Below are 11,190 nucleotides of genomic sequence, written 5' to 3' on the forward strand. Positions count from 1 at the left end.
AAAACTGGTAAAGAAAGGCAACAGGCAAGGCCTATATAAGGAAACAATAATAGGTTGCACTGAAGTCCTCAAACAACAAAAAGCTTTTAGGTTGCAAATGTTAACCTTGATTCTTTTACCCTTTTGAAAAATTCAATGGGATGGTTGGAAAAAAAAAAACACACACACACACACACATGCAACCTTCTAACGTAATACCCAAGCAGTCAGATAATTTATAGTACAACATGTAACACTGGGATTAACTTTCCCCCCAGCAAAATCTTACAAATTAATTAGGGCAACATATACCACAAAGCCAATGGAAAAAAAAAAAATCTCGATTGAATTGCAAACACAGCTTTTCAATTGACATTAAAACAACTAAGCTTTACCTTATGACTGAAACACTAAAAATCAAAACTATTACATATGAAAGTGAGAATAACTACTTAAAATGTCTATTTTCATCAAATAAGTCTAATTTAGACTCCAATACAGTATTAACAGCTCAAACTTTGATGGTGAACAATCCTTTTCCACCTTAATGCAGTGTAGGAAGAATAGCACACATTAAAGTTTGTTACGAAAATAGAGTTTATTAAAAACATCCCTATTGTTTTGAGGAGCTTTCACCGTTACCTTGTCTTAAATTAAAAAAAAAAAAATAGAGAGCACTTCTAATTACGATTTGTAAACTTTTTAAAGTCAAAACTTTTAAAAGTTACAGCAAAAGGGTAATATTTATTCATATTTTCAGTATTTTTTGTTATTTTGTGGCTATTTTTAAATAGAAGGGAAGCAATCAAATTGCTTACAGTTCCCCACCAGCTGGCGCGGGGCTGCAGTACAGCGGGAGCGGATATAATACAGCATCTGTACACCTCAAGCTCTACACTCCAGGAAGTGTCACTGTCACATTTTCACAAATTCCAGTCTCTTAACGAGGAGCCTCTGCTGCTGAGCCAGAATCCTTTTCGGGTTCAACGGATGAGGTAGCCTCAGCAGGTAACTCTTCAGAAGGCTTTAGGACTGCAGCCTCAGACTCCCCCTTCTCAAGTTCTGAAGCAGTGTCTACATTTCCCACTTGGCTAATGGGAGGTTCAACGGTTTTGTTACCACCTGCCCTGTCTGTCACCTCAGGCTTTTCCTTTCCTCGTGCTTCTTCCTTCTCTCTACGAGACTCTCTATCTCTAGAATCTCTCTCTCTGTCTCGATGCCCACTAGAGCGTCTATTTCTCTCTTCCAAGTCTCTGTGCCTGTCCCGGTCAGGGCTCCTCCTTCCCCACTCTCTCCTGTCACGGTTACTATTATCTCTATCATCATTACGGTTCCCATACCGTTCCCGGTCATTTTCCACCCTATTTCCAAAAGATCTTCTTCCAAACCTTTCTTGGTCTCTACCTGAATTGAACTGCTGTCTGTTATCATTTCTAAACTGCTGTGGCTGCTGCTGTGTTGGTGGAGGCTGTTGTGATGGCGGCGGCTGCTGCTGCTGCTGCTGCTGCTGCTGCTGCTGGGGCGGCTGCGGCTGCTGCTGTTGCTGCTGTTGCTGTTGCGGCGGCTGTTGCCTTCCGTCTCTGTCTTCAGGACCCCCTGGGCCTGGCCCTGGGCCCCCGAGCCCTGGCATTCCACCAGGCCTAACGAAGGGGCCATGCGGTGGGAAGGGACCTTTCATTCCATGAGGTGGGGGCATCGCAAAGCCCCCTGGTCCTGGCGGCGGGCCTCTGTGCATCATGTGCGGTGGCATGGGACGGGGCGGCATCAAAGGGAACCGCTGTAAGTGAGGTGGGGGCATTCCCGGAGGGCGCTGGAGCGGGATGAGACCGGGCCGGGCGCCAAGAAGACCAGTAGATGGTGCCTGAAGTCCAATTACAGGACCAGGAGCAACTCCTTGAGTGCCTAAAAGACGACAAAAATAAAAATGTCAACACCATAGAAGATGGCACTCCAGTTTCAGCTGTGTTCTGTGGAGCTTAAAGCAAAATCAAATTCAACCCACAATCTTCAAATTTCATACTGTGTGCCAGTTTACCCGTCACAAACCCAGTGTGAGGCCTAGTAACAACCTAAGGCAAGCAACTGCAAAGACACTTTTAAAGTATCTAATACAGGTAAGGGCCAGAATAAACTGGAAAATAAAATAGTAATGGTAATACCAATTTTCAAAGCCTATGTCAAAATCTCCTGTAGCTTTCATCAGAAGCTGTTTCCCACTCCAAATACATTTCAGAAACACAATGTGCTAAGTCCTCATGAGATGAACATTCACCATCAGTAACTATTCAAGCTAACTAACTAAGCAGACTGCACGGGCACACAGAAAATTTACACCCTAGGTCTTCTCACTACTAGAAAAAAATGAGATCACTGACCTAGAAAACCCAGTAAAGAGGAAGATCTCTTTGATTCCATGCTACACTTAGTCCATATTATTAAAATGCCTCATGCAGTTACTATGCACTGTGCATCAATTAAACACTAATGTCTACAAAACAAAGATCCATACGCAAATGTGAAGTTTATTGTTACAGTTCCTTTTTCAAGGCACAGCACAATATCTAACCTGCGAGGTCATCATGACCTGAATAATGCTCAATGTTCAGCTGTTTGCCTTCTATTCATTCTTCCAAAGGTGGCAAGTCTGGTAAGGTTGGTGCTGCTGAAGTAACAGTGACTTCTTGGGTTTTATTTTCCCATCTACATGAGGGTTTGCTCATACTGATATAAGAGTCACATAAGTTCAACTACCTATCTTTTTCTGCTTGGGGTTCACCACTTAGGTAACAAAAGCACTGGAATCTCTCAATTTATTCCTTTGCAAATATAAATATTACAGGACAAATACCATACTACTATGACTGAAAGGAGTTATTCTGATAATGGAAAATGTTCCAGATACTGTTAAGAATATGCTGTTTACCCATGTGCTGCAGAAAGGTCTTTGAGCAAGTTATGGCAAGAAAAATACTTGGGTGACACTGACAGAAAAATGACCAATACTTCAGTACTAGTTACTTTCTTTCTTCCCCAACATCATGTTATTTAGGTTTACAATTTGAATAAACTTCCGACCTACTTCCGCAAATTTAGCAAAAGTCCTGTTTCTAGATTTTATGTACTAATAATTATATCACGCTAAACAAGAACTTCTACTTTAGTTTTTGCTACCCACAACGTGTTGTCCAATAGTACTTGTCACACTTTAGCACTAAAGTGGACCTGAAAAGGTCCGTAAACTGGTTTGTAACTCTTTTAACACAAAGACTCACCAGCTTTGGTATTTACATAAACAAAAATATCTTCTTCTAAATGTTTAAAGAGGAATATATTATGTTCGGTGAAATATAATCTCGGACATGTGCCTCAGTATTCTGGCTTGTAAAATGGGCATAGTAGTAATACCTGCCACTTGTTGAGATCAAATAGAACACTTAAGAGTGAGTTCAGTGTTTGGCTCCTGTAGCTGTGAAATTATTATTCTGCATATCTATTTAGAAAAGTGATAAATCCTAATACTAAACATTTGATTTTGCAAAAAATAAACACAACATTTTCCATTTCTGATAATTAAAATCTTTTTTTTTTTTTTTTTTTATTTTTTTGAGATGGAGTCTCAGCTATGTGCCCAGCTGGAGTGCAGTGGCGCCATCTCGGCTCACTACAAGCCTCCCGCCTCCCGGGTTCACGCCCATTCTCTTGCACTCAGCCTCCCGAGTAGCTGGACTACAGGCGCTGCCACGCACGCCGGCTAATTTTTTGTATTTTTTTTTTTCAGTAGAGACGGGGGTTTTCACTGTGTTAGCCAGGATGGTCTCGATCCTCCTGACCTCCTGATCCGCGCGGCCTCGGCCTCCCAAAGTGCTGGGATTACAGGCGTGAGCCACCGCGCCCGGCCAATAATTAAAATCTTAATCAACTCCTCCTGCTTCTTCAACACCTGCTATAGTTTAAACTCAAGTACTTTGGTAACTGGAAAAAAATACATTGAGCTTTCACGTCAGGTCTAAAGTTGGGAAATGCTGACTACCATAGCAAAAATGCCAGAAATTGTGAAATGGATGAGGTGATGACTCTTCACAGGCTCTTTAGACTCTTTGGGAAAATCCCAGACAATGAACACGTACAGGACACCAGCTACACCTTATCTCAGATAGAAATAAAACATTCTTCACATCATCTGGGAAATATTTACTGAGTATATACCATACACTGGGGTAAGAGAAGCACATGTCCTTGCTTTCACTTTGTAAAGGTATAGTGTAGTTCCAACACCCGTGGAATTTAGTCCAAAACATAAAATGTATATGCCCAGGCACAGTCTTTTAATAGAGGGATCATTATACAGAAACACCTGAAACAAACAGAACTTTACTTTCTGATCACCTTTTATTAGGAAAGATTTGTTTTCCAGGACTAAAATGACCAAAGTTTACTGTTACAGAGGTCAGTGCAGCACATTCTGGTGCCTATCTATAGGTTCAAGTGGCCGTGCCAAATTTTAAAATAACACCAGAAAAACGGAAGAAACAGTTTCAAAGCATCTTATTATAACAAGATAATTTAGTTGAGATGAGTCTTCAAAAGGAGAGTGATTCCTGAAGGGCAATGGGAAGGTCCTACTCATGACTGCCCCATGACCTGGCGTCCTCAAGTATCTGACAGTGGCCAAAGGATGCAAAGCCATCTCAACTTACAGAGAGAAAATGGGCCCTGATGATAAAATACAAACCCCAGTCTGAAGGACTACATCTCTTAGGCACTTTACAGCATTCATTTGAGGGTATAAATTAACAGGGTTAAAATTTACAATAATCATAAACCTCATATAAAAGCACAATTTTTATAAAGAATTGCCTATTTGACACATGTGGATATTTGTGTGGGATCTGCTTAAAAACATTATACACTCAAATCCCTTCCCTTCTTCGTAAATAAAGCGAAAAGATGTGGCCAGCTGGGTTTCCTTTTAAACCTTTGAGAGCCAACTAAATTGATTGATTTCTGATAGAATATGCCCATAGCCCCAGATGGCCTTCAGACCACAAAAAACATTTTTTTTTCTGTAGTTCCTTTTTTTCCCTTTTGCAGTGGACATGTAATGCTTTTATAATTAGGTATATTAAAAACACATTAGGTGGCAGAAGACTTTGGCAAGCATGCTAGCTAGGAACTCCTTATTAGGAAAGCTGGCATTAGGCATAAACCATCGGAGCATATTGTGAGTTACCCAGGTGAAAAGGGCATTCAAAGCAATTATTCATTTTATCTGGAAATATGATGTGCGATACCACTGACAAGTTTTCTAAAGTTGTAAATGTTTAAAAACCCAATTCATTCACATTACGTATTAAATATCTGAATTATCTATTAAGTCATTTAATAGTCCTTTTCTTCAAAAAAGGGACAAAGTTTGGTAGAAACAGACAAATTTCAATTGCTGCAGGAGATGGCACAAGCTAGCATGGTGGTATAGAGGTGGGACTCATAAAGCTGGTGTGTGAATCCGAGTGGCAGTCATTGGGGGTGTCTGAACTGGATCTCAAAGGAAAAGAGACAAGGCTAGTGAGTTAAGGAAGGACATTACTATCAAGACATTACTAGCAGCTTTTGAAAAGGCATAGCAAGGTAAAGCAGTGGTGTGTGTGGTTCAGAGAACCACAACAAAATGACTTTTGATGAAAACTAAGGAGAAAATACAGATGAGGTTTGAAAGAGGTAAGTCAGGGCAATTCAGAGGCCCTATAATGCCATAGAGGAACCTGGACTTTGACCTCTAGTGGTGCAGAAAACCAAGGAATTTTTAGCAGGGATAAATGATTCTATGATTGTTTTTGATAGATGCTTCTGGCAAGTAGTGTACAGGATAGCCAAGAGGGGAATGCCATTTCGGAGAATCCAGCAGTGACAGTGATGACAAGAGACTGAAGTGAAAGAGAGGTGCTAGAGATGGAGGACACAGAAGACATTTAGTGGACAGGAAGGATGGGGTTTAAGCGATGAAGGAACACAGCTCTCTGCCTTAACTGAGCAGATGCAGCTGTCAACGCAAGATTAGAAGAGTGATGGTGTTAACTCCCTTGGAATACAGGTGAAAAAAAAAAAGGGCTCAGACCTGGGAAACAATTTTTTAATGCAGTAAGGCATTAGGACAGACCAAAAGAATGTCAGCTCTAAGTGCCCAAATTCAAATTTGAGAAGTATAGAAAACACACTGGAATTTAACTAAAAATAACCAAGAATCTATAAATATTTCCTATGATGATCCCAAAAAGTTGTTTTACAATTTAAAAAGGGGGTGGGGAGACACCATTGCCATCTACAGCAAAGATGCCTGAAATGGTGTGAAATAAAGAACAAGTACATTAAAGGGCTATGGGGGAGGTGGGAGAAAGGAAGGTTGATTTCATAGTTGGAGTCCAATGTGGACCCTGAAATCTCAGGAAAATGTGCATAAGGGATACAAAAGGCATATAAATGAATAGGGTGTCTGTCAAGGACCAGAGTGTATGCAGTCAGGGAGACAGATATAAAACATAAAATGTATAACGTCTGATTTAAATACTGTGGGAGTGACCAACTGCATCAGTTGCAGAGGATGCAAAATTTCAGTGAGATCTTTACAGAAAGAGGAACGAGTCAGTTCTTCTACCTGTTTTGGTCAACAACCCTATCTTCCATTCTACCAGAGCCACCACCTCTAGGAGCTCTAGATGTTTGATCACTAATAAAAGTAATTTCATTACTTCCAAATTCCCAGTTTCAAGTACCCTACTCTTTACCCGCTTCTCCTCTTTGCAGATTATTCTCTCCGTATCTCCTTTCCCCAAACAATCTTCAATCCCACCAGGCTCATGCCCCCCACCGCCAAGGCCCTTCATGTTTTTATTTTCCTCCTTACCTGCTTTGGAGTCCATGGCTCTCCCTCACCATATCTGCCTGGAAAATCCCCAACACTGGTTTTAAATGCAACTCTTCTGCCTCATCTCCACCTGGACGTGAAGTATGCTGACCGCTCTCATTTCAAATTTTCCTAACTACAACCCAAGTGCACCCTTCATTCTGGCCAGTAATCTAACATTTTCCTAGTCAATCCACATTCTCATGTCCTGGATGAGGACACATGTTCAAGTTTCTCCTTAATCCTGTCTACTCTTAGTTGTTTGGTAATTTTAGTAAGGTAAAATTCACACAGCCTGTAATTTACCCACATAAATGTACAATTCAATGGGTTTAGTATATTCACAGAATTGGGCAACTATCACAATCAACTTTAGAACATTTTTATTACCCTAAAAGGAAATCCTGCAACCATAGGCCATCTGTTTCCCAGCTTTCCCCTCATCTGTCCCAGCCCCAAGCAACCACATAATGTTTTCTGTCTCTGTGGATTTGCCTATTAACATTTTGTATAAATGGAATCATAAAATATGTGGTCCTGTGTGACTGACTTTCGTTTGGTGTATCTTCTCAAGGTTCACCCATGTTGCATGTTTAAGTCCTTCATTTTTTATTACTAATATTCCATTACATGAATATACCATATTTTAGTTACCCTAGTTGGCTTATCATTTTTAAAAAAAGGTCTTTAGAAAAAGACTTTTTCATCCACCCACATACCACCAAATCTACCAATTTACTTGCACCTGAATCCACATTAGTCCTACTGTCTGTGACCGCCCGTGCTCCAACGGTTACACCCACTGTTCGTATCCTGGATCTATCCCCTCTCACCTACAGCACAACCTAGCACACAGCCCTTCTTGCTTGCACAACACGTTCCCCTCTACTGGGCTTCCCAATAGTAAGTATGCCGTAGTTTTTGTCCATCTTTCAGAAACAAGAACAAAAACGAGAAACTCCCTCACCCTGCATCTCCTTTCAGATATCACCCCATTTTGCTGTTCTCCTCTATAGCGAAATCTCCTGAGATGTTCAAAATCCTAATTGTATCCTTCATCTCCCATTCTCTGACGACCCTATATAACTGGGATTTGAATTCATCAATCCAATGAAAGCACTTTTCTCAAGGTCACCAGGAGCCTTCACTTTGCTAAATCCAGCTGCCAAGTCGCAGCTCTCTTTCTTCATCCATCAGCATCATCTGATAATTCACCTCTCTCTCCCTCTTTCCTGCCTAGAAACTATACTTGGCTTCCAGATTCATCTCCCTCTACATTTGTATCCTAGCCCATGGGCTGTATCTTCTCAGTGTCCTTTGCTGGAGAATACAGTATAGAGAGTGGTGAAAAGCACAGGCTCCTGTTGGAGTGAGACTACCTCAAATTCTAACATTGCTACTTGCAGCTACATGACCCTCGTGAGGTTATTTCATCTCCAAGTGTTTCAGTTTCCCCATCTATAAAATGAAGATAACCCTGAGGGCTGCAAGGCTTAAATGATTAATATATACAAACTGCTGAAGAGTTTCTGGCACGTGGAACTACGTCTTAGCTCTCAGCATCATATTCTTAGCTGCCAAATGCTGAAGAATTCTTGTCCTCAGACCTCTCACCACTTCTCTATTTACATTCTCTCCTTAGGTAATCTTACAGGCTCCTGTGGCTTTAAATATTATCTTTATCTGCTAAAGATGCCAGAATTTACATCTCTATTAGATGTTACCAGTAGTTTACCTGACCTCTGTACCTGGGTATCAAAGTTAGAATATCCAACATTTTAATTTGATAGGCTCCCCTCAAACCCACTCCTACAGATTTGCGCATCACAGGAATGGCAATTACATCTACCAGTTGCTCACATAAAAAACTTGAGTTATTCTTGACTCTCTTTCACATTCGTATTTACATAATATGGCAATTCTGAAGGCTCTATCTTCAAAATATATTCAGGCCCTAACCACTTATCACCTACCGCTGCACCAGCCCAACGTGGGCTAGCTCCCATCTCACCTGCTGCAACAGCATCAGAACGGGTCTCCTTTCCACTCTTACCATCTTCTAGAGTCTGTTTCTCTAACAGCTACAGTAATACTTTAAAAACGGTAAATCAGATCATGGCGTAGGTAAAAGACTACACCATTTCCCACTGCACTCAAGGCCTAGTGCTCAACAACCTTTTCTAAGCTCATCTCCTGCCACTTTCTTCCCTTTGCTTTCCCTTCCCACTGTGGTCCTTCAACAACCCATGCTCCATCTCAATTCAGGCCCTTTCCTTTGGTCCTCAACTCTACATTCCTTTCCTCTGTATTTACATGAGGGTATTCTCTTCACCGCTGGTTCAGATGCCTTCCCTAGCAATCATATTTAAAATTGTACACATCCGTGTTACACCCTGAAATTGCCTGTCCTGTTTTACTCTCTTCACAGAAACATCTCCATGTTAAATTATTAGCCCAGGTCTGCGAAAATATAAACTCCAGAAAGACAGGTTTTGTTCATTCTGGTATTTCCAGTACCTAGAAGGGTGCCTGGCACACAATGGTTATTGATTAGATATTTATTGAACATATGAATGGTGTTTGCAGAGGTGATGACCAAACTCATCGAGGAGAAGATACCTCGCAGGGGATTAAGAATAGAGGCTACAAGGTCCAGGTCTTTTCCCAGGGTGGTAAGAATCTTTCCAGCATAAACCTAGGAAGACTTGAACTTTGAGAAAGGATGCAGTTTTCTTTCAACCTCCTTTTCTGTTCCTTGTTGCAGTTCCACCGTTTTGATTTGATCTCTACAGAATGAGTGTCACTGTAGCATTTTGCATGAACTCAAAATGAAAATTTTCCCACATGAAGAAAAAGATGTATCAACCACTCTTATCTCTTTCATCAATGCCTGAAGATCCCTAAGCATATATCCCTAGGTATTTTTTAAATCATCAAGTATTTTCCTTTTTTCATTTCAGACCTGCAGAAAACTGAAATCACAGTACAACCAACATGTTATTTCCTTTGCCTAGATTCACCAATAACATTTAGGCCTATTTATTCTGCAAACACTCCTAGGCTGTTCTTATGGAAGGCACTATGTTCTGAGAGCTGGGGAAAATGGAAGAATAAGGAGTTAATTTTCAAAGAATGAGAAAAAGCATCTTTCAGATCATATTATACATTAAGATTATATTTTAAAAATGATGCTTAGAATATTAGCGAGAGATTCTTAAGAGAAATTTGAGTTTTCAATAATACATAGTGCAGATATACTGAGATGTGACTCATCTATTTTTGGCATAAGGGTACATTATGTTTTGATAACATCTAATACATGAAAAACAGAATTACAAGTAAAATTGGAGAATAATTATCTTTTTTAAATGCTTGGTTTTTTCAAAATAATGTACAGCAGGCTCTGTATGGTCAACTTCCTACAGATTTGCTTTTTGGAATTTCAGTTAGTATAATAATAATTACTAAGTATATTACTATAATTGACAAAGTACAATAGCTATGAGTTAAAATTTCACTGTTAGAGTCAATAAATTTGAAATCTAAAATTAACTTTCTATCACTGAATGAGATTATCTGTAGGCAATTTTATTTTCAATATTAGCTAGAAAAAAATCTTACCTGAAATTCTTTACAGCAATTAACTGTCTACCAAAATCAATCTAGAGCCCAGAGTTACTACCGCTCCTACCTTCCTCAAGAGGTCCCTCAGAGAGATTTAAATTTAAGACATTCTTCAGACTTGCACTCTAGAGCAGTCTAGGAAGTGACAGCCCAGGAGAAGTGGAGACCATGTGTTAAAACATTTCAAGGTTTTCTGCAAGACTTTCTCCATGTTTCATTTGAAGTGCTTTGCCTTGTGAGAAACTATGGTATGTTCACGTGTAAATTCATATCCATATCAAATATTTGTTGTAGATTAATCACTATTTTGCATTATCCACTGTATCCAATGAACAATGTTATATACTAAGTTCAAGGTACTGTAATTTGTATTTAAGAACCATTTCTACTATATAACACTAGTGGAATAACATAATACAATAATTAGAGTGCCAATTCAAATATTTTAAAGCTTTCAAAGAACACTTTTACAGGATAAGTAAACAGGCTTTTTGGGTACCAAATCAAATACCTGACATATCACTCTAGCTTATAATTTAATGTAACCAAACATTAAAGTTCAAACAAAATTAAAACACAAAAATTGTTTTTTAAAAAATTACATATTATATTAGTACTTTAAAAATTCTACTTCCGGCCGGGCGCGGTGGCTCAAGCCTGTAATCCCAGCACTTTGGGAGGCCGAG

The 11,190-nt window shown here is 39.7% G+C and overlaps 1 protein-coding gene across 1 annotated transcript in view; it reads right to left on the minus strand.

Moving 5' to 3' along the window:
- Positions 1 to 333: 333 nt before the first annotated feature.
- The window catches only part of SCAF4 (SR-related CTD associated factor 4), a 63,709-nt gene continuing 52,852 nt past the window's right edge, over positions 334 to 11,190 (minus strand). Inside the window, 1 exon segment of the mRNA XM_017883888.1 lies at positions 334 to 1,881. Within this exon segment, the coding sequence (XP_017739377.1) occupies positions 920 to 1,881 (962 nt within the window). The 3' untranslated portion in view covers positions 334 to 919.

Source organism: Rhinopithecus bieti, unplaced genomic scaffold, assembly GCF_001698545.2.
Source record: "Rhinopithecus bieti isolate Rb0 unplaced genomic scaffold, ASM169854v2 scaffold_13207, whole genome shotgun sequence".
NCBI lineage: Eukaryota > Metazoa > Chordata > Mammalia > Primates > Cercopithecidae > Rhinopithecus > Rhinopithecus bieti.